A 24743-nucleotide genomic window follows, 5' to 3' on the forward strand; every position below is an offset into this window, starting at 1 on the left:
CTATGGGCATAAAAGAAGATAAACTCATGGGGTGGCCACCATCTTCCCCGATAAACTCACGGGGTGGCCACCATCTTCCCCTGACCTCAACCCTATAGAGAACCTTTGGAGTATCATCAAGCAAAAGATCTATGAGGGTGGGAGGCCGTTCACATCAAAACAGCAGCTCTGGGAGGCGATTCTGACTTCATGCAAAGAAATACAAGCAGAAACTCTCCAAAAACTCACAAGTTCAATAGATGCAAGAATTGTGAAGGTGATATCAAAGTAGGGTTCCTATGTTACATGTAACTTGGCCTGTTAGGATGTTTTGGAGTTAAATAGCTTTTTTGTTCAGTGAATGTGACCTCCTAATGCTGCAAATTCCACAAATTTCAGTTCTTTAACCCATTTCTGTCATTAGACGTACTATTCCGTCCATGTGGGGTGGGCCCTACTTCCCATGGATGGAATAGTACATCATAGGCGATCGGCCACGCTCACAGGGGAAGCGCGGCCGATCGCCGCCAGGTGTCAGCTGATTATTACAGCTGATATTTGGCACTATGTGCCAGGAGCGGTCACGGACCACTCCCAGCACATTAACCCCCGGCACACTGCGATCAAGGATGATCGCAGCATTCCGGCGGCATAGGGAAGCATCACGCAGGGAGAGGGCACCCTGCATGCTTCCCTGACACCCTCGGAGCAACGTGATGTGATCGCGTTGCTCCGAGGGTCTCCTACCTCCTCCTCCCTGCAGGCCCCAGATCCAAAATGGCTGCGGGGGGCCTTCCGGGTCCTGCAGGGAGGTGGCTTGCAAGCGCCTGCTCAGAGCAGGCGCCGGCAAGCCTCCTTCAGTGCCTGTGTGATCGCTGATCCAACACAGTGCACTGCAAAGTGTCAGATCAGCGATCTGTCACTGTAACATGATGTCCCCCCTGGGGCAATGTTACAAAGTAAAAAAATATATATTTACAAATATATATGTAAAAAAATGTATAATGTAAAAAAAAAATCCTAAATAAAGAAAAAATATTGTTCCAATAAATACATTTCTTTGTCTAAATAATAAAAAAACAATAAAAGTACACATATTTAGTATTGCCGCGTCTGTAACGAAGCGACCTATAAAACTGTCCCACTAGTTAACCCCTTCAGTGATCACCGTAAAAAAAAAAAAAAAAGAAACGAGGCAAAAAACAACACTTTATTATCATACCGCCAAAGTGTGTTTTGGGTCATTGTCCTGCTGGAAGACCCATGACCTCTGAGGGAGACCCAGCTTTCTCACACTGGGCCCTACATTATGCTGTAAATTTTGTTGGTAGTTTTCAGACTTCATAATCTCCGCCATGTTTGACTGTATGGACCGTGTTCTTTTCTTTGAATGCCTATTTTTTCTCCTGTAAACTCTTATGTTGATGCCTTTGCCCAAAAAGCTCTACTTTTGTCTCATCTACCAGAGAACATTCTTCCAAAACGTTTTAGGCTTTTTCAGGTGAGTTTTGGCAAACTCCAGCCTGGCTTTTTTATGTCTCGGGGTATGAAGTGGGGTCTTCCTGGGTCTCCTACCATACAGTCCCTTTTCATTCAGACGCCGACGGATAGTACGGGTAGACACTGTTGTACCCTCGGACTGCAGGGCAGCTTGAACTTGTTTGGATGTTAGTCGAGGTTCTTTATCCAACATCCGCACAATCTTGCACTGAAATCTCTTGTCAATTTTTCTTTTCTGTCCACATCTAGGGAGGTTAGCCACAGTGCCATGGGCTTTAAACTTCTTGATGACACTGCGCATGGTAGACACAGGAACATTCAGGTCTTTGGAGATGGACTTGTAGCCTTGAGATTGCTCATGCTTCCTCACAATTTGGTTTCTCAAGTCCTCAGACAGTTCTTTGGTCTTCTTTCTTTTCTCCATGCTCAATGTGGTACACACAAGGACACAGGACAGAGGTTGAGTCAACTTTAATCCATGTCAACTGGCTGCAAGTGTGATTTAGTTATTGCCAACACCTGTTAGGTGCCACAGGTAAGTTACAGGTGCTGTTAATTACACAAATTAGAGAAGCATCACATGATTTTTCCAACAGTGACAATACTTTTGTCCACCCCCTTTTTTATGTTTGGTGTGGAATTATATCCAATTTGGCTTTAGGACAATTATTTTTGTGTTTTTTCATTTAAGACAAATTAAATGAAGATAATAATAACAAAGAATTTGTGTTTGCAATCATTTTCAGGAAGAAACTGAGTATTATCTGACAGAATTACAGGGGTGTCAATACTTTTGGCCACATCTGTAAATATCCATGGTACCACTGAAAATGTCATCTTATCCCGCAAAAAACGAGCTGCCATACAGCATCATCAACGAAAAAATTAAAAAGTTATAGTCCTCAGAATAAAGCGATACGAAAATAATTATTTTTTATATAAAATAGATTTTATCATATAAAAGCGCCAAAACATAAAAAAGATAATAATAATAATAATAATTTTATTTATATAGCGCCAACATATTCCGCAGCGCTTTACAACTTATAGAGGGGACTTGTACAGACAATAGACATTACAGCATAACAGAAATCACAGTTCAAAACAGATACCAGGAGGAATGAGGGCCCTGCTCGCAAGCTTACAATCTATGAGGAAAAGGGGAGACACAAGAGGTGGATGGTAACAATTGCTTTAGTTATTTGGACCAGCCATAGTGTAAGGCTCGGGTGTTCATGTAAAGCTGCATGAACCAGTTAACTGCCTAAGTATGTAACAGTACAGACACAGAGGCTATTAACTGCATAAAGTGTATGAGAACATGATGGAGGAACGTGATTATGTTGTTGTTTTTTATTAATAGGCCACACAGGGATAATTAGGTTAATGCGTTGAGGCGGTAGGCCAATCTGAACAAATGAGTTTTTAGTGCACGCTTAAAACTGTGGGGATTGGGGATTAATTGTATTAACCTAGGTAGTGCATTCCAAAGAATCGGCGCCGCACGTGTAAAGTCTTGGAGACGGGAGTGGGAGGTTCTGATTATTGAGGATGCTAACCTGAGGTCATTAGCAGAGCGGAGGGCACGGGTAGGTTGGTAGACTGAGACCAGAGAGGAGATGTAGGGTGGTGCTGAGCCATGGAGTGCTTTGTGGATGAGGGTAGTAGTTTTGTACTGGATTCTGGATTGGATGGGTAGCCAGTGTAATGACTGGCACAAGGTAGAGGCATCGGTGTAACGGTTGGCGAGGAATATGATCCTGGCAGCAGCATTCAGGACAGATTGGAGCGGGGAGAGTCTGGTAAAAGGTAGGCCAATTAGTAGAGAGTTACAATAGTCCAGACGAGAATGAATAAGTGAGACAGTAAGAGTTTTTGCAGAGTCGAAAGTAAGAAAAGGGCGAATTCTGGAAATGTTTTTGAGATGCAGATAAGAAGAGCGAGCCAGTGATCGGATGTGGGGGGTGAATGAAAGCTCGGAATCAAGGATGACTCCAAGGCAGCGGGCATGTTGCTTTGGAGTAATGGTGGAACCGCACACAGAGATGGCAATGTCGGGCAAAGGTAGGTTTGTAGAGGGAGAGAACACGAGGAGTTCAGTTTTTGACAGGTTCAGTTTCAGATAGAGGGAGGACATGATGTTAGAGACAGCGGTAAGACAATCACTGGTGTTTTCTAAAAAGGTCGGCGTGATAACAGGAGAAGAGGTATATAATTGGGTGTCGTCAGCATAGAGATGGTACTGGAAACCAAATCTACTGATTGTTTGTCCAATAGGGGCAGTATACAAAGAGAAGAGGAGGGGGCCTAGGACTGATCCTTGAGGAACCCCAACAGTAAGGGGAAGGTGAGAGGAGGAGGAACCAGCAAAACAAACAGTGAAGGATCGGCCAGAGAGATAGGAGGAGAACCAAGAGAGAACGGTGTCCTTGAGGCCGATGGAGCGGAGCATAGTGAGGAGGAGCTGATGATCCACAGTGTCGAATGCTGCGGAGAGATCCAAGAGAATTAGCATGGAATAGTGACCATTAGATTTAGCTGTTAGTAGGTCATTAGAGACTTTAGTGAGGGCAGTTTCAGTAGAGTGTAAAGAGCGGAAACCAGATTGAAGAGGGTCGAGAAGAGAATTATCTGAGAGATAGCGGGTAAGACGGGAGTGGACCAGGCGTTCCAGGAGTTTAGAGATGAAGGGAAGATTAGAGACAGGTCTATAATTAGCGGCACAATTTTGATCGAGATATAAATGAGGTATCGCTGTAATCGTACTGACCCGAAGAATAAAACTGCTTTATCGATTTTACCAAACGTGGAACAGTATAAACGCCCCCCCAAAAAGAAATTCATGAATAGCTGGTTTTTGTTCATTCTGCCTCACAAAAATCGGAATAAAAAGCGATCAAAAATGTCATGTTCCCAAAAATGGTACCAATAAAGACGTCAACTCGTCCCGCAAAAAACCAAGACCTCATATTACTCTGTGGACCAAAATATGGAAAAATTATAGCTCTCAAAATGTGGAGACGCAAAAACTATTTTTTGCAATAAAAAACCTCTTTTAGTGGTTAACAGCTGCCAATCATAAAAATCCGCTAAAAAACCCGCTATAAAAGTAAATCAAACCCCCCTTCATCACCCCCTTAGTTAGGGAAAAATAATAAAATGTAAAAAATGTATTTATTTCCATTTTCCCATTAGGGTTAGGGCTAGGGTTGGGGCTAAAGTTAGGGTTGGGGCAACAGTTAGGGTTAAGGTTGGGGCTACAGTTAGGGTTGGGGCAACAGTTAGGGTTGGGGCTAGGGTTAGGGTTCGGGCTAAAGTAAGGGTTAGGGTTAGGGCTAAAGTTAGGGATAGGGCTACAGTTAGGGTTGGGGCTAAAGTTAGGGTTGGGGCTAAAGTTAGGGTTGGGGCTAAAGTTAGGGTTAGGATTACATTTAAGGTTGGGATTAGGGTTAGGGGTGTGTCAGGGTTAGGGGTGTGCTTGGGGTTATGGTTGGGATTAGGGGTGTGTTGGAGTTAGGGGTGTGGTTAGGGTTGGTATTAGGGTTAGGGGTGTGTTGGGGTTAGGGGTGTGGTTGGGATTAGGGTTAGGGGCATGTTCAGGTTAGGGGCGTGGTTAGGGCTGTGGTTAGGGTTGGGATTAGGGTTAGAGGTGTGTTTGGGTTAGGGTTTCAGTTAGAACTGGGGGGTTTCCACTGTTTAGGCACATCAGGGGCTCTCCAAGCTCGACATGGCATCCGATCTCAATTCCAGCCAACTCTGCTTTGAAACTGTAAAACAGTGCTCCTTCCCTTCTGAGCTCTCCCGTGAGCCAAAACAGGGGTTTTCCCCAACACATGGGATATCAGTGTACTCAGGATAAATTGGGCAACAACTTTTGGGGTCAATTTCTCTGGTTACTCTTCGGAAATTAAAAATTTTGGCTAAAAAATAATTTTTGTGGGAAAAAAATGATTTTTTTATTTTCACAGCTCTGGGTTATAAACTGCAGTGAAACACTTGGGGGTGCAAAGTTCTCACAACACATCTAGATAAGTTCCTTGGGGGTCTGGTTTCCAATATGGGGTCACTTGTGGGGGGATTCTACTGTTTAGGTACATCAGGGGCTCTGCAAATGAAAAGTGACGCCTGCAGACCAATCCATCTAAGTCTGCATTACAAATGTCGCGCCTTCGCTTCCGAGCTCTGCCATGCGCCCAAACGGTGGTTCTCCCCCACATATAGGGTATCAGCGTACTCAGGACAAATTGGACAACAACTTTTGGGGTCCAATTTCTCCTGTTACCCTTGGGAAAATACAAAACTGGGGGCTAAAAAATAATTTTTGTGGAAAACAAAAGAATTTTTATTTTCACGGCTCTGCATTATAAACTGTAGTGAAACACTTTGGGGTGCAAAGTTTTCACAACACATCTACATAAGTTCCTTGGGGGTCTAGTATCCATTATGGGGTCACTTGTGGGGGTTTCTACTGTTTAGGTACATCAGGGGCTCTGCAAATGCAACGTTACGCCTGCAGACCAATCCATCTAAGTCTGCAATCCAAACGCGCGCCTTCCTTTCCAAGCTCTGCTATGCGCCCAAACGGTGGTTCCCCCCCACATATGGGGTATCAGCATACTCAGAACAAATTGGGCAACAACTTTTGGGGTCCAATTTCTCATGTTACCCTTGGGAAAATACAAAACCGGGAGCAAAAAAATAATTTTTGTGGAGAAAAAAAAAGATGTTTTATTTTCACGGCTCTGTGTTATAAACTGTAGTGAAACAATTGGAGGTTCAAAGTTTTCACAACACATCTAAATAAGTTCCTTAGGGGGTCTACTTTCCAAAATGGTGTCACTTGTCGGGGGTTTCAATGTTTAGGCACATTAGGGGCTCTCCAAACGCGACATGGCGTCCTCTCTCAAATCCAGTCAATTTTGCATTGAAAAGTCAAATGGCGCTCCTTCCCTTCCGAGCTCTGCCATGCGCCCAAACAGTGGTTTATCCCCACATATGGGGTATCAGCCTACTCAGGACAAATTGCACTGTTACCCTTGGAAAAATAAAAAAATGGGGGCGAAAAGATAATTTTTGTGAAAAAATATGATTTTTCATTTTTACGGCTCTACGTTATAATCTTCTGTGAAGCACTTGGTGGGTCAAAGTGCTCGCCACACATCTAGATAAGTTATTTAGGGGGTCTACTTTCCAAAATGGTGTCACTTGTGGGGTGTTTCAATGTTTAGGCACATCAGGGGCTCTCCAAACGCGACATGGTGTCCCATCTCAATTCCAGTCAATTTTGCATTGAAAAGTCAAATGGCGCTCCTTCCCTTACGTGCTCTGGGGTATCAGCGTAATCAAATTGGACAACAACTTTTGGGGTCCAATTTCTCCTGTTACCCTTGGTAAAATAAACAAATTGGAGCTGAAGTAAATTTTTTGTGACAAAAAGTTAAATGTTCATTTTTTTAAAAAACATTCCAAAAATTCCTGTGAAACACCTGAAGGGTTAATAAACTTCTTAAATGTGGTTTTGAGTACCTTGAGGGGTGCAGTTTTTAGAATGGTGTCACACTTGGTTATTTTCTATCATATAGACCCCTCAAAATGACTTCAAATGTGATGTGGTCCCTAAAATAAAATGGTGTTGTAAAAATTAGAAATTGCTGGTCAAATTTTAACCCTTATAACTCCCTAACTAAAAGAAATGTTGGTTCCAAAATTGTGCTGATGTAAAGTAGACATGTGGTAAATGTTACTTATTAAGTATTTTGTGTGACATATCTCTGTGATTTAAGGGCATAAAAATTAAAAGTTGGAAAATTGCAAAATGTTCAAAATTTTCGCCAAATTTCCATTTTTTTCACAAGTAAACGCAGGTAATATCAAACAAATTTTACCACTATCATGAAGTACAATATGTCACGAGAAAACAATGTCAGAATCATCAGGATCCTTTGAAACGTTACAGAGTTATAACCTCATAAATGGACAGTGGTCAGAATTGTAAAAATTGGCCCGGTCATTAATGTGCAAACCACCCTTGGGGGTAAAGGGGTTAAAACATATCAAATGTTTAGAAATTCTAATGTGCCTAATAATTTGGAACAGTGCATTCTGAGGTTTTATTCATTTTGGAGATTATACTGTTATCATTGGGAGGTTTCTTCAATAAAATTCAATGTATAATCTAATGGGTGATAGTTTTTATTAGACTGACTGACATTTGCACCGACCATTTAGGAAAATCCGATAAAAATATCATTTGCATGATAATTTGGAACATGGTGTATGTATCTATCTACATTGCTACATGGGCTAATAAAAGTCCACTTTTGTATATTTTTTTAGGTGCTCCCTTTCTTTTTGTTCATTAACTATCATCCATCTTTCAATCAGATTTATTGTATCCTTTTGTTATATTTTTATGATCTTTATTTGCTGTTATCAGGCACTTCTGATTGTTAAAAAATTGTGCTTATAGGAAACAATCAGTAAGCTGCTGTTGGGTGATCTGTAAGTGATCGATCCAGTGAGAGATATTGATACGTTACTTTCTTACACGTGGGATTCAATCGTTGCATAATTCACATCCTTTATTCAATATTTTTCAAATGTTCCAGGATCCTTGACGACCTTGTACATTGTCATCAGCTTTTTATTATTGTAACATTTAGAGACAGAGGAAACATAAAGATATTGTCTATTATGTTTTTTTACTATTAGCTGTGCGGTTTTCTAGGGGACTTCTATGGGAAATACTATGACTCCAACGCTCAGCACTGGCCTTGTCATAGACACATTGTATAAATCCAACATCCTGACTTCTGAGATTCAAGAATTTAATGTTCATTAAGATCAAAACCATATCCCAGTGACAGCACTCAACGTCCGGAGCGCAACGCAGAAGTGTTATCATGGGGACAGCAGGTGAAAGGAGCTGTAGATATGTGGGAAATAAGTATTTGATCCTTTGCTGATTTTGTAACTTTGCCCACTGACAAAGACATGAACAGTCTATAATTTTATGGGTAGGTTAATTTTAACATTGAGAGATAGAATATCAAAAATAAAATCCAGAAAATCACATTGTATAAATTATATAACATTTTTTGCATTTTGCAGTGAGAAATACTTAATACAAGACTTAATACTTGGTGGCATTACCCTTGTTGGCAAGCTCAGCAGTCAGACATTCTGAGATTCAAGAATTTAATGTTCATTAAGATCAAAACCATATCCCAGTGACAGCACTCAACGTCCGGAGCGCAACGCAGAAGTGTTATCATGGGGACAGCAGGTGAAAGGAGCTGTAGATATGTGGGAAATAAGTATTTTATCCTTTGCTGATTTTGTAACTTTGCCCACTGACAAAGACATGAACAGTCTATAATTTTATGGGTAGGTTAATTTTAACATTGAGAGATAGAATATCAAAAATAAAATCCAGAAAATCACATTGTATAAATTATATAACATTTTTTGCATTTTGCAGTGAGAAATACTTAATACAAGACTTAATACTTGGTGGCATTACCCTTGTTGGCAAGCTCAGCAGTCAGACATTTTTGTAGTTGATGATGAGGTTTGCGCACATGTCAGGAGGAATTTTGCTCCACTCCCCTTTGCAGATCATCTCTAAATCATTAAGATTTTGAGGCTGTCGCTTGACAGCTCGGAGCTTCAACTTCAATAAGTTTTCTATGGGAATAAGGTCTGGAGACTGGCTAGGCCACTCCATGACTTTAATGGGCGTCTTTGTGAGCCACTGCTTTGTTGCCTTGGCTGTATGTTTTGGGTCATTGTCTTGCTGGAAGACCCAGCCACGACCCATTTTTAATGTCCTGGCGGAGAGAAGGAGGTTGTCACTCAGGATTTTATGGTACATGGCTCCATCCATTCTCCCATTGATGCGGTAGTCCTGTGCCCTTAGCAGAGAAACACCCCAAAAACATAATGTTTCCACCTCCATGCTTGACAGTGGGGATGGTGTTCTTTGGGTCATGGGCAGCATTTCTCTTCCTCGAAACACGGCGAGTTGAGATAATGCCAAAGACCTAAATTTTTGTCTCATCTGACCACAGCACCTTCTCACAATCACTCACAGAATCATCGGGCCTGCACATGTGCCTTCTTGAGCAGGGGGACCTTTTGGGCACAGCGGGGTTTTAAACCTTTATGGTGTAATGTGTTAGCAATGGTTTTCTTGGTGACTGTGGTCCCAGCTGCCTTGAGATCATTAACAAGTTCCCCCCGTGTAGTTTTAGGCTGATCTCTCACCTTCCTCATGATCAAGCATACCCCACGAGGTGAGATTTTGCATAGTGCCGCAGATTGATGTCGATTGACAGTCATTTTGTATTTCTTCTATTTTCTTACCATGGCACCAACAGTTGTCTCCTTCTCACCCAGCGTCTTACTTTTGGTTTTGTAGCCCCCAGCTTTGTACAGGTCTATGATCTTGTCCCTGACATTCTTAGAAAGCTCTTTGGTCTTGCCCATGTTGTAGAGGTTAGAGTCTGATTAATTGAGTCTGTGGACAGGAGTCTTTTATAAAGGTGACTATGTAAGACAGCTGTCTTTAATGCAGGTAACGAGTTGATCAGGAGCATCTAACTGGTCTGTAGGAGCAAGAATTCTTAATGGTTGTTAGGCGATCAAATACTTATTTCTCACTGCAAAATGCAAATAAATTTATATAATTTATACAATGTGATTTTCTGGATTTTGTTTTTGATATTCTATCTCTCAATGTTAAAATTAACCTATCCCTTAAAATTATAGACTGTTCATGTCTTTGTCAGTGGGCAAACTTACACAATCAGCAAGGGATCAAATACTTATTTCCCCCACTGTATAATCTCAAGAACTAATAACACGGTAAAATGGTATGCTAATATAAAAGCAGACAATATATACAGGCAGAGGGGTAGGTAGGGTTTGGTTCAGGGGGGCGAAGCTTCTCAGTGGACCCCTAACCAGGTAACCTTGATTACAACTCGGTGACGCCCCCTAATAGTGGAGGAGAACCTCAGCAGATGACCGCGCTGTTACTGAAGATAATCTCTATATAAAGACCAATATTGTTATTACCGCCATATGGTCAGTGGTAGATACAGAACCCTACAGAACATATAACTGATTACTGCACAGTTACAGATAATGACTTACCGCTGACTTTCTCTGATGAAATAGTTCATTTTTCCCGTCTTTTCCATCTGGCCCAGACCGACATGACGACTTCTCCAGCCAGGACTCGGCTGCAGAGATTACAACAAAGACTCATCTGACTTCTCACATTTCAGGCACCATCCCCATCTATTCCCAACCTGCACAAACCCCTCATCCTGCTGATACCCCAATGCTGCTGTATGTATCCCTATTACTGCACCTGCTGTGTGGTTCTGTGTGCCTATAAATGGTAAAACAAACCCCATATAGTATAATGTATTCCCCATATGCAAACTCTATATAGTATTATGCACTCCCTATAGACCTCTATACTTTAATGCACTCCCCATAGGCCTCGATATAGTATAATGCACTCCCCATAAGCAGATTCTATATAGTATAATGCACTCCTCATAGGCAGAATCTATATAGTATAATGTACTCTGTTATGATCCCAGTGGCTTAGGATCACAAATCTAACCAGCTAAGTCTGAGACAATAGGACGAGCTCTGGGGATGTGGTAACTGGACTGACTGCAAAGCTGATCCTAACCAAACACACTAAAGGTAGCCGTGGAACGTTTCCTGAAATCCTAGACGTCTCTTCACGGCCTGAGAAACTGACTACCCCTAGAGATAAAGTAAGACCTCACTTGCCTCAGAGAAATAACCCCAAAGAAATAGAACAGCCCCCCACAAATAATAACGGTGAGTTAAGAGGAAAAGACAAACGCAGAGATGAAACAGGTTAAGCAAATGAGGCCCGCTAACACTAGATAGCAGAAAATAGCAAGGGATCTGTGCGGTCAGTAAAAAACCCTATACAAAAATATCCACGCAGAGAATGCGAGAACCCCCACACCAACTAACGATGTGGGGGGAGCAACTCAGCACCCCAGAGCTACCAGCAAGCAGAGAAATCACATATTAGCAAGCTGGACAAAACTCATAATATTCTAGGAACATATTGAACACAGATGAGCAAGAATAAGCAAACAGAACTTAGCTTCTCTTGAAGAGACTGGTAACGGATGTAGACAGGAGCAAACAGAATAGCACTGAATACAACGACAGCAGGCATAGACTGAGATTCCAATTGAGCTTAAATAGAAAACCAGCCCACAGATAACGAGACAGCTGATGCTAGTCACACACCTGCAGAAAGACAGCACTCACACAGTACCACTTGTGACCACAAGAGGGAGCCCAGAAATAGAGTTCACAACAGTACTCCCCATAGGCCTCTATATAGTATAATGCACCCCCCATAGGCAGACTCTATATAGTATAATGCACTCTCCATAGGCCTCTATACAGTATAGTATAATGTACTCCCCATAGGCAGACTCTATATAGTATAAACCACTCCCCATAGGCGTCTATATAGTATCTTGTGCTTCCTATAGGCAGACTATACAGTAAAATGCACTCCCCATAGGCCTTTATATAATATAATGCACTCCCCATAGGGAGACTCTATATAGAATAATGCACTCTTCATTAAAAAAATACAATGCTCACCTTTCCTCCTCATTGCCCAGCTGTTCCGAGACCCTGCACATCTCAGGTTGCTGCTGTTATTCAGTAAGAACTGTTACCCTCAGGGGAAAACAATGTCTCCTGATCATGAGATGGATTCACAGCTCAATACAAAACTCAGCCCTGATATGAAATGTTTCATAATATTCAGAATGCTTTCTGTATTAATTACTTTCAAATTTTGAAATCTCTCCTTGCTGTTTTTCAATAGGAACTGTTAACCTCTGGTGAAAACAATGTATCCTGATCGTGAGATGTATTCACAGTTGCACAGCTTGATACAGGATACAGCCCTGATATGAAACATTTCAGAATATTCAGTATGCTTTCTATAACAATTCTTCCCAGATTTTGAAATCTCTCCTTGCTGTCATTCGGTAGGAACTGTTACCCTCAAGGGAAAACAATGTATCCTAATCATGAGATGTATTCACAGTTGCACAGCTCGATACAGGACACAGCCCTGATATGAAACATTTCAGAATATTCAGTATGCTTTCTATATGAATTCTTCCCAGATTTTGAAATTTCTCCTCGCTGTTATTTAGTAAGAACTGTTACCCTCAAGGGAAAACAATGTATCATAATCATGAGATGTATTCACAGTTGCACAGCTCGATACAGGACACATCCCTCATATGAAACATTTCAGAATATTCAGTATGATTTCTATATGAATTCTTCCCAGATTTTGAAATTTCTCCTCGCTGTTATTTAGTAAGAACTGTTACCCTCAAGGGAAAACAATGTATCATAATCATGAGATGTATTCACAGTTGCACAGCTCGATACAGGACACAGCCCTGATATGAAACATTTCAGAATATTCAGTATGCTTTCTATATGAATTCTAACCAGATTTTGAAATTTCTCCTCGCTGTTATTTAGTAAGAACTGTTAGCCTCAAGGGAAAACAATGTATCCTAATCATGAGATGTATTCACAGTTGCACAGCTCGATACAGGACACAGCCCTGATATGAAACATTTCAGAATATTCAGTATGCTTTCTATATGAATTCTTCCCATATTTTCACATTTCTCCTCGCTGTTATTTAGTGAGAACTGTTACCCTCAGGGGAATACAATGTCTTCTGATCATGAGCTGGATTCACAGGTGCACAGCTCAATACATGGCACAGCTGTGATACATGTACATGAATGTAACCAGTCCTGCACTAGTATAACCATCACATGTTTCTATCAGATTGATTTTGCATTATAGGTTTTTATTAAATAAAAACAGGCAGAAATCTAGAAAGTTTATCGGAAAGATGGATAGCTTTACATTATGCAAGAAATAACACTTATTTGCTAAAATGTAACTGATGGGTAATAAGATATTTGTCCTCGGTTCAACTTAAACAGGATATGGAATAGGTTACCACAAAAAACTCTCCTGTCAGCGGTTCTATCGACATAGTGATCAGCGTGCTATCTTCTGAAGAGCATTTCTCAATTATGTGTATTTAGAGAGGACACACAGCTGCCGTCCACTGTACATGAACCTCTGTTCTAAGCTGGAAAATTTTCTGTTAATGACGTCAATATCTGGGGTTATTAAAGGTCATATAAAAACTAATTATCCACATATCAAAATAAGACGGGCCCCCACCACCTAATGACAAGAAACTGAAACAGCAACATAATTAATACTGACTGTCACTAAATGCCAAAATAATACTGCCATACTGTGCACCGAGTAAATTAATGCTCTTGATTCATGGTTAAGTTGGTAAATAGTTTTTTTTGTCTTTGTAGGTCTATCGACATGGAGATCGTTCCCCACTTGATACATACCCAACTGATCCCTACAAAGATACAGTTTGGGATAATGGACTCCAACAACTGACACAGGTACATGCTAGTGTAGGGATCAGATTACAGTGGCCTATTGAAGTCTAAGAGGAGGGCAGGAGGGTGGAGGAGCACAGTGAGAAAACCAGTAGAGGGAGAAATAGGAGCTGCAACTGCCTTGTACTTATCTCACCCCAGTGCTGGATTCACAACTACACTGCTCAGTAATTGAATTGACAAAATCCTCATAGAAACCTGGCTCAGCGGCCAGGTCAGTATTCCATGTACGCTAGATGAAAGCACTGGGAACTGACTCCTGCCTGCTTATATCCCTGACTCCTCTTTTTTTATAAAACCAACTGATGGAGAAACAGATCCTGCCTTGTGCTTATCTCACCCTGGAGCTGGATTCACAACTACACTGCTCAGTAATTGAAATGTCAGAATCCTCACAGGACCCTGGTCTAACGGCCGGGTCAGTATTCCATGGACACTAGACGAAAGCACTGGGAACTGACTTCTGCCTCATTATATCCCTGACTTCTCATTTTTTATAAAACCAGCTGACAGGGAAACAGGTCCTGTAACTACCTTGTGCTTATCTCACCCTGGAGCTGGATTCACAACTACACTGCTCAGTAATTGAAGTGACAAAATACTCACAGTACCCTGGTCTATTGGCCAGGTCAGTATTCCACGGGTGCTAAATGGCAGCCCTGGGAACCGACTCCTGCCTGTCTGCATCAATGACTGCTCTTTTGATTAGCCGTCCTGGCGCAATGTCATTGTGAACCATACATGACATCTCAGTTGGCCAACTGGTCAAAAGAATAGGTAGGAGGTTAGCAGGGCTCCTTATCAGAGGTCCTGGCTACTGGACCAGGGACCTACAAATGTATTTGCTCGCTTCTTCTCTGTAATTTCTGGAGGGCTCATATAATAATAATCAATAAAGCAGCTGTCCGAGATCCTGAGTGTAAAATGCTGAATACAGGCAGCAGTAACACAAAACTAATTAAATAATACTTACCCTCTGATCTAATGTAACATCCCCACTGTTCCCCAATATACTGTGCTGATTGGCTGCCGACGTCACAGTCCGTATACGCCACGGGATGTCTGCAGCCAATCACTGGCCTCAGCAGTACATGGCTTTAGACCGCGGAGTCCGGTAGCTTACCCCTACATCAAATGGATCTTTGGTCTGAAATTGGACTTGCCTGATCAATACCCTACCATCACTATAGCGCTGCACCCCCCCATACTTACAGGACCGACGTACAAACGGGATCTAGTCAATTAGGTCATCTGTCATATGACTTAGAGGGAAACTCCACATTTTATAAAAATAAAATCTTTAAAAAAAAATACAAAATGTGCTTGTAAAAATTGAAATTACCCAATAAATTAATAGAAAAATATCTAATCTCATTTTTTTTATTTGTGTTAATATATAATTCTGTTCATTGACATTCTCTTATAACTGTATTGGCTTGAGAGTCATTTTTAGGCTATTGCGAAATTATTGGGGCTGTCGAGTGCTTGTGTTTTGCAGTTGGGATCTAGTATGGTTCTTGTGGTCCAATAAGCTCTTCTAACGCACTTCCAGGTGGGCATCAGACAGCAGTATGAGCTGGGGAAATATCTAAGGATGAGATATGAGCAGTTCCTCAGCCCGACGTACAAAAAAGAGGAGGTAAGTGGCACTAAATGGTGAAACTTGTATTGGATGGGCTGAGCTGTAATACCAGACATCACCCACAGACAAGGGTGGCGCTGTACTTGGAAAACAAGCAGATTCTTACTTCACTCCTCAGAGAGTCCCCATTAATGATTGGGAAGCGAACAGATTATAATTGTCCTTTTCCCATAAACTAAACAGGTTCATTACCCTGTATCACATGTTATCTGTATACGACCTGAAGTGAACTGGAGTCTATGGTGTGAAGTCAGGTATGTCTAGGCCCAACTCCAAAATGTCTGCCTTCAGGCATGGTTTCTTTAGGACACAGGTTTAACTCTTAACCCTCTGCTAGATATATTGTAGTGAGAGTAAAAGATCCACAAGCTGAACTAAAGGGGTATACTTACTATTATTAGTATTATTATTAGTAGTAGTAGTAGTAGTAATACTGATAATAATAGTAATAATAGTAATATTAATAATACTAATAATTTTAATAATAGTAATACTAGTAATAGTAGTGATAGTAATAGTAGTATTAATAGTAATAATAGTAATAGTAATAATAGTAATATTAACTAGATGTTTCCAGCCAGCTAACGCTCAGCACGCTCATTGCTATCTAATTAACGCTGCTGGTGATTAAACTAAAGTAAATAATGACAACATTCAATAGCGCTTACACAGGTGGTAAATTAACTTAAAATGAAATTAATAACAATAGTGTGGTGATGTGTTGGGGGCGGGATTATGTGTGGTAATGTGGTGGGGGCGGGATTATGTGTGGTGATGTGCTGGGGGCGGGATTATGTGTGGTGATGTGGTAGGGGGCGGGATTATGTGTGGTAATGTAGTGGGGGCGGGATTATGTGTGGTAATGTGGTGGGGGGGCGGGATTATGTGTGGTGATGTGGTGGGGGGCGGTATTATGTGTGGTGATGTGGTGGGGGGTGGGATTATGTGTGGTGATGTGCTGGGGGCGGGATTATGTGTGGTGATGTGGTGGGGGGCGGGATTATGTGTGGTAATGTAGTGGGGGCGGGATTATGTGTGGTAATGTGGTGGGGGGGCGGGATTATGTGTGGTGATGTGGTGGGGGGCGGTATTATGTGTGGTGATGTGGTGGGGGGTGGGATTATGTGTGGTGATGGGGTGGGGGGTGGGATTGTGTGTGGTGATGGGGTGGTGTGGGATTGTGTGTGGTGATGTGGTGGGGGGTGGGATTGTGTGTGGTGATGTGTTGGGGGGCGGGATTATGTGTGGTGATGTGGTGGGGGTCGGGATTATGTGTGGTAATGTGGTGGGGGGCTGGATTGTGTGTGGTAAAGGGGGGGTGGGATTATCTGTAGTAATGTGGTGGGGGGCTGGATTGTGTGTGGTAATGTGGTGGGGGGCAGGATTATGTGTGGTAATGTGGTGGGGGGGCGGGATTATGTGTGGTAATGTGGCGGGGGGCGGGATTATCTGTGGTAATGTGGTGGGGGGCGGGATTATCTGTAGTAAAGTGGTGGGGGGCAGGATTATGTGTGGTAATGTGGTGGGGGGCGGGATTATGTGTGGTAATGTGGTGGGGGGGCGGGATTATGTGTGGTAATGTGGTGGGAGGTGGGATTATCTGTGGTAATGTGGTGGGGGGGCGGGATTATGTGTGGTAATGTGGTGGGGGGCCGGGATTATGTGTAGTAATGTGGTGGGGTGGCAGGATTATGTGTGGTGATATGGTGGGGGGTGGGATTATGTGTGGTAATGTGATGGGGGTGGGATTATGTGTGGAAATGTGGTGGGGGGTGGGATTATGTGTGGTAATGTGGTGGGGGGCGGGATTATCTGTGGTAATGTTGTGGGGGCGGGATTATGTGTGGTAATGTGGTGGGGGCGGGATCATGTGTGGTAATGTGGTGGGGGGCGGGATTATGTGTGGTGATGTGATGGGGGCGGGATTATGTGTGGTGATGTGGTGGGGGGCGGGATTATGTGTGGAAGTGTGGTGGGGGCGGGATTATGTGTGGTAATGTGGTGGGGGCGGGATTATCTGTGGTAATGTGGTGGGGGGCGGGATTATGTGTAGTAATGTGGTGGGGGGCGGGATTATGTGTAGCAATGTGGTGGGGGGGCGGGATTGTGTGTGGTAATGTGGGGGGCAAGATTATGTGTGGTAATGTGGTGGGAGATTACCTGTGGTAATGTGGTGGGGGGTGGGATTACAGTTAGGTCCATATATATTTGGACAGAGACAACATTTTTCTAATTTTGGTTATAGACATTGCCACAATGAATTTTAAACAAAACAATTCAGATGCAGTTGAAGTTCAGACTTTCAGCTTTCATTTGAGGGTATTCACATTAAAATTGGATGAAGGGTTTAGGAGTTTCAGCTCCTTAACATGTGCCACCCTGTTTTTAAAGGGACCAAAAGTAATTGGACAGATTCAATAATTTTAAATAAAATGTTCATTTCTAGTACTTGGTTGAAAACCCTTTGTTGGCAATGACTGCCTGAAGTCTTGAACTCATGGACATCACCAGACGCTGTGTTTCCTCCTTTTTGATGCTCTGCCAGGCCTTCACTGCGGTGGTTTTCAGTTGCTGTTTGTTTGTGGGCCTTTCTGTCTGAAGTTTAGTCTTTAACAAGTGAAATGCATGCTCAATTGGGTTGAGATCAGGTGACTGACTTGGCCATTCAAGAATATTCCACTTCTTTGCTTTAATAAACTCCTGGGTTGCTTTGGCTTTATGTTTTGGGTCATTGTCCATCTGTAGTATGAAACGAGGACCAATCAGTTTTGCTGCATTTGGCTGGATCTGAGCACACAGTATGGCTCTGAATACCTCAGAATTCATTCGGCTGCTTCTGTCCTGTGTCACATCATCAATAAACACTAGTGACCCAGTGCCACTGGCAGCCATGCATGCCCAAGCCATCACACTGCCTCCGCCGTGTTTTACAGATGATGTGGTATGCTTTGGATCATTAGCTGTACCACGCCTTCGCCATACTTTTCTCTTTCCATCATTCTGGTAGAGGTTGATCTTGGTTTCATCTGTCCATAGAATGTTCTTCCAGAACTGTGCTGGCTTTTTTAGATGTTTTTTAGCAAAGTCCAGTCTAGCCTTTTTATTCTTGGTGCTTATGAGTGGCTTGCACCGTGCAGTGAACCCTCTGTATTTACTTTCATGCAGTCTTCTCTTTATGGTAGATTTGGATATTGATACGCCGACCTTCTGGAGAGTGTTGGTCACTTGGTTGGCTGTTGTGAAGGGGTTTGTCTCCACCATGGAGATTATTCTGCGATCATCCACCCCTGTTGTCTTCCGTGAGCGCCCAGGTCTTTTTGCATTGATGAGTTCACCAGTGCTTTCTTTCTTTCTCAGGATGTACCAAACTGTAGATTTTGCCACTCCTAATATTGTAGCAATTTCTCGGATGGGTTTTTTCTGTGTTCGCAGCTTAAGGATGGCTTGTTTCACCTGCATGGAGAGCTCCTTTGACCGCATGTTTACTTCACAGCAAAACCTTCCAAATGCAATTACCACACCTCAAATCAACTCCAGGCCTTTTATCTGCTTAATTGAGAATGACATAACGAAGGGATTGCCCACACCTGTCCATGAAATAGCCTTGGAGTCAATTGTCCAATTACTTTTGGTCCCTTTAAAAACAGGGTGGCACAGGTTAAGGAGCTGAAACTCCTAAACCCTTCATCCAGTTTTAATGTGGATACCATCACATTAAAGCTGAAAGTCTGAACTTCAACTGCATCTGAATTGTTTTGTTTAAAATTCATTGTGGTAATGTCTATAACCAAAATTAGAAAAATGTTGTCTCTGTCCAAATATATATGGACTTAACTGTATGTGTGCTAATGTGGTGGGGGGCAGGATTATCTGTGGTAATGTGGTGGGGGGCGGGATTATGTGTGGTGATGTGGTGGGGGGCAGGATTATGTGTGGTAATGGGGTGGGGGGCGGGATTATGTGTGGTAATGGGGTGGGGGGGCAGGATTATGTGTGGTAATGGGGTGGGGTGGCGGGATTATGTGTGGTAATGGGGTGGGGGGCGGGATTATGTGTGGTAATGGGGTGGGGGGGGCAGGATTATGTGTGGTAATGTGGTGGGGTGGCGGGATTATGTGTGGTGATGTGGGGGGGCGGGATTATGTGTGGTAATGGGGTGGGGTGGTAATTATTATGTGAGGTAATGGGGTGGGGGGCGGGATTATGTGTGGTAATGGGGTGGGGGGGCGGGATTATGTGTGGTAATGGGGTGGGGTGGCGGGATTATGTGTGGTAATGGGGTGGGGGGCGGGATTATGTGTGGTAATGGGGTGGGGGGGGCAGGATTATGTGTGGTAATGTGGTGGGGTGGCGGGATTATGTGTGGTGATGTGGGGGGGCGGGATTATGTGTGGTAATGGGGTGGGGTGGTAATTATTATGTGAGGTAATGGGGTGGGGGGCGGGATTATGTGTGGTAATGGGGTGGGGGGGCGGGATTATGTGTGGTAATGGGGTGGGGGGGCGGGATTATGTGTGGTAATGGGGTGGGGGGGGGCGGGATTATGTGTGGTAATGGGGTGGGGGGGCGGGATTATGTGTGGTAATGGGGTGGGGGGCGGGATTATGTGTGGTAATGGGGTGGGGGGCGGGATTATGTGTGGTACTGGGGTGGGGGGGCGGGATTATGTGTGGTGATGTGGTGGGGTGGCGGGATTATGTGTGGTGATGGGGCGGGATTATGTGTGGTAATGGGGTGGGGGGGTGGGATTATGTGTGGTAATGGGGTGGGGGGGCGGGATTATGTGTGGTATTGGGGTGGGGGGGCGGGATTATGTGTGGTGATGTGGTGGGGTGGCGGGATTATGTGTGGTGATGTGGTGGGGGGGCGGGATTATGTGTGGTAATGGGGTGGGGGGTGGGATTATGTGTGGTAATGGGGTGGGGGGGCGGGATTATGTGTGGTAATGGGGTGGGGTGGCGGGATTATGTGTGGTAATGGGGTGGGGGGCGGGATTATGTGTGGTAATGGGGTGGGGGGGGCAGGATTATGTGTGGTAATGTGGTGGGGTGGCGGGATTATGTGTGGTGATGTGGGGGGGCGGGATTATGTGTGGTAATGGGGTGGGGTGGTAATTATTATGTGAGGTAATGGGGTGGGGGGCGGGATTATGTGTGGTAATGGGGTGGGGGGGCGGGATTATGTGTGGTAATGGGGTGGGGGGGCGGGATTATGTGTGGTAATGGGGTGGGGGGGCGGGATTATGTGTGGTAATGGGGTGGGGGGGCGGGATTATGTGTGGTAATGGGGTGGGGGGCGGGATTATGTGTGGTACTGGGGTGGGGGGGCGGGATTATGTGTGGTGATGTGGTGGGGTGGCGGGATTATGTGTGGTGATGGGGCGGGATTATGTGTGGTAATGGGGTGGGGGGGTGGGATTATGTGTGGTAATGGGGTGGGGGGGCGGGATTATGTGTGGTATTGGGGTGGGGGGGCGGGATTATGTGTGGTGATGTGGTGGGGTGGCGGGATTATGTGTGGTGATGTGGTGGGGGGGCGGGATTATGTGTGGTAATGGGGTGGGGGGTGGGATTATGTGTGGTAATGGGGTGGGGGGGCGGGATTATGTGTGGTAATGGGGTGGGGGGGCGGGATTATGTGTGGTGATGTGTTGGGGCGGGATTATGAGTGATGATGTGGTGGGGGGGCGGGATTATGTGTGGTGATGTGGTGGGGGCGGGATTATGTGTGGTGATGTGGTGGGGGGCGGGATTATGTGTGGTGATGTGGTGGGCGGCAGGATTTGTGGGGGCGGGATTGTATGTGGTGATGTGGTGCGGATTGTGTGTGGTAATGTGGTGGGGCGGAGCTACTGTGCAGGGGGCGGGATTAGCGATAATAATAGTAATAGTAGTAATGATAATAGTAATAGTAATAACAGTAAAAGTAATATTAATAGTTATAATAGTAATAATAATCATAATAGTAATAATATAATAGTAATAATAACAGTAATAGTAATAATAATAATAATTATATAAGTAATAGTAGTAATGGTAATAATAGTAATAGTAATTATAGTAATAATAACAGTAATAGTAGTAGTAATAATGATAATACTAATAATTTAATAGTAATAATAACATTAATAGTAGTAATAGTAATAATAGTAATAATAATAATGATATCAGTAATAGTAATAGTAGTAATGGTAATAATAGCAATAATAGTAATAGTAATTATAGTAATAATAACAGTAATAGTAGTAATATTAACAGGAATAGTAATAATAATAAAAATCCATTATTATTATCGGCTGAATATATTCCGGGTACGTCTATCTATCGCAAACCAACGGCCACGAATAGCCTTTTGAGATGGGAGAGCCATCACCCGTTTCCGTTGAAACGTGGTATCCCTAAAGGACAGTTCCTCCGTTTACGCAGGAACTGTTCCTCCCTGAGTTATTTCAGGACTAAATCTACTGAACTTAAATATCGCTTCAGAGACAGGGGATACCCCGATGATGTGATCGCCTCCGCCTTTGATACTGCCTTAGATAGAAATAGGACATCACTCCTGCTACCAAAGTCCGAGACTGACTTAACATCTATCACACGTCTGATTGGCACTTTTGACGATCAGTCTAGGAGAGTTTTTGACATCTTCAGGAGGCATTGGCAGATATTGAGATCTGATCCAGATATAGGCGGATTTATTTCCTCACACCCATCGATCACATACAGAAGGGGAAGGTCGATCAGGGATACTATTGTCCAGAGCCACTTTGTGTCCCCGAAAAAACAGGGTACCTGGTTGGACAATAGGTCCACTGGTACATTTAAGTGCGGACACTGTTCTTTCTGTAAGCATATTTGTGTCTCCAGTACCTTTAGAAGTTCGGCCACAAACAGGACATTCTCTATGAGACAGTTTGCTAACTGCAGAACTGTAGGCGTAGTATATCTCTGCACATGTTCTTGTCCCTAGGATTATGTGGGTAAAACCAAACGTGAACTTCGGGTTCGTATAAGTGAACACCTTGGTGACATACGACATTGCAGAGATACACCAATTGCGCGACACGTCATCAATGAACATGGAGGTGACCCAGGTTAATTAAATTTCAGAGTTATTGAGGTTATCCCCCCCTCGGTGAGACGAGGTGATTGGGATAAAAAAATAATACAGCGCAAAACAAGATGGATTTATCTTTTGAGGTCCATGAGCCCCGTGGGCCTCAATGAACGATTGACCTTCACCAGCTCTATTTAGTCATCTGTCAGGCTCTGGGTTATCTTAGCTATAGCCATGTACCGTATATACTCGAGTATAAGCCAACCCGAGTATAAGCCGACCCCCCTAAGGCTACGTTCACATTTGCGTTGTGCGCCGCAGCGTCGGCGCCGCAACGCACAATGCAAACAAAAACGCAGCAAAACGCATGCACAACGCTGCGTTTTGCGCCGCATGCGTCCTTTTTTTCATTGATTTTGGATGCAGCAAAAATGCAACTTGCTGCGTCCTCTGCGCCCGGACGCGGGCGCCGCAGGGACGCATGCGATGCAAAACGCAAGTGCGACGCATGTCCATGCGCCCCCATGTTAAATATAGGGGCGCATGACGCATGCGGCGATGCTGTGGCGCCCGACGCTGTTTTGCCACAAAAAACTGGGAAAACTTATTGACTCGAGTATAAGCCTAGGGTGGAAAATGCAGCAGCTACCGGTGAATTTCAAAATTAAAAATAGATGCTCCATACCGGTCATTATGGCCCCATAGATGCTCCACATAAAGCTGTGCCACATATAATGCTCTGCACTGTTCATTATGGCCCCATAGATGCTCCACATAAAGCTGTGCCATATATAATGCTCTGCACAGTTCGTTATGGCCCCATAGATGCTCCATAGAAAGCTGTGCCATGTATAATGCTCTGCACCTTTGATTATGGCCCCATAGATAGCTGTGCCATATACAATGCTCTGCACCTTTGATTATGGCCCCATGGATAGCTGTGCCATATACAATGCTCTGCACCTTTGATTATGGCCCCATAGATAGCTGTGCCATATATAATGCTCTGCACCTTTGATTATGGCCCCATAGATAGCTGTGCCATATACAATGCTCTGCACCTTTGATTATGGCCCCATAGAAAGCTGTGCCATATACAATGCTCTGCACCTTTGATTATGGCCCCATAGATGCTCCATAGAAAGCTGTGCTATATACAATGCTCTGCACCTTTGATTATGGCCCCATAGATGCTCCATAGAAAGCTGTGCCATATACAATGCTCTGCACCTTTGATTATGGCCCCATAGATGCTCCATAGAAAGCTGTGCCATATACAATGCTCTGCACCTTTGATTATGGCCCCATAGATGCTCCATAGAAAGCTGTGCCATATACAATGCTCTGCACCTTTGATTATGGCCCCATAGATGCTCCATAGAAAGCTGTGCCATATACAATGCTCTGCACCTTTGATTATGGCCCCATAGATGCTCCATAGAAAGCTGTGCCATATACAATGCTCTGCACCTTTGATTATGGCCCCATAGATAGCTGTGCCATAAATAATGCTCTGCACCTTTGATTATGGCCCCATAGATAGCTGTGCCATATATAATGCTCTGCACCTTTGACCTTTGATTATGGCCCCATAGATGCTCCACATAAAGCTGTGCCTTATATATACTGCTCTGCACCGTTGCCCCATAGATACTCCGCATAAATCTGTGCCATTGCTACTGCTGCAATAAAAAAAAAAAAACACATACTCACCTTTCTTGCTTGCAGCTCCTCAGCGTCCCGTCCCGGCGTCTCTCCGCACTGACTGATCATGCAGAGGGCGGCGCGCACACTATATGCGTCATCGCGCCCTCTGACCTGAACAGTCAGAACAAGAGGACGCGAAAACTGAGCGGCGCCCGGCGGGTGGAACGAGGGAAGGTAAATATGTAATACTTACCTGCTCCCGGCGTCCCGCTCCTTCCCCCGGACAGCTGGTCTTCGGTGCCGCAGCCTCTTCCTCTGTCAGCGGTCACCGGCACCGCTGATTAGAGAAATGAATAGGCGGCTCCGCCCCT

General features: G+C 43.8%; 1 protein-coding gene across 6 annotated transcripts in view; it reads left to right on the plus strand.

Annotated features, from left to right (window-relative positions):
• Window positions 1-24743, plus strand: part of LOC143770245 (testicular acid phosphatase homolog) — a 112526-nt gene that overhangs the window by 43221 nt on the left and 44562 nt on the right. For 5 of the 6 annotated variants that reach the window (XM_077259695.1, XM_077259692.1, XM_077259691.1 and 2 more), the window contains exons 2-3: window positions 13935-14030; window positions 15580-15666. In XM_077259695.1, the coding sequence (XP_077115810.1) occupies window positions 15622-15666 (45 nt within the window). In that variant the 5' untranslated portion in view covers window positions 13935-14030; window positions 15580-15621. The remainder of the gene's footprint in view (window positions 1-13934; window positions 14031-15579; window positions 15667-24743) is intronic. The other variant, XM_077259694.1, reaches the window with a different exon arrangement.

This window comes from Ranitomeya variabilis, chromosome 4 (assembly GCF_051348905.1).
Source record: "Ranitomeya variabilis isolate aRanVar5 chromosome 4, aRanVar5.hap1, whole genome shotgun sequence".
Classification (NCBI taxonomy): Eukaryota; Metazoa; Chordata; class Amphibia; order Anura; family Dendrobatidae; genus Ranitomeya; species Ranitomeya variabilis.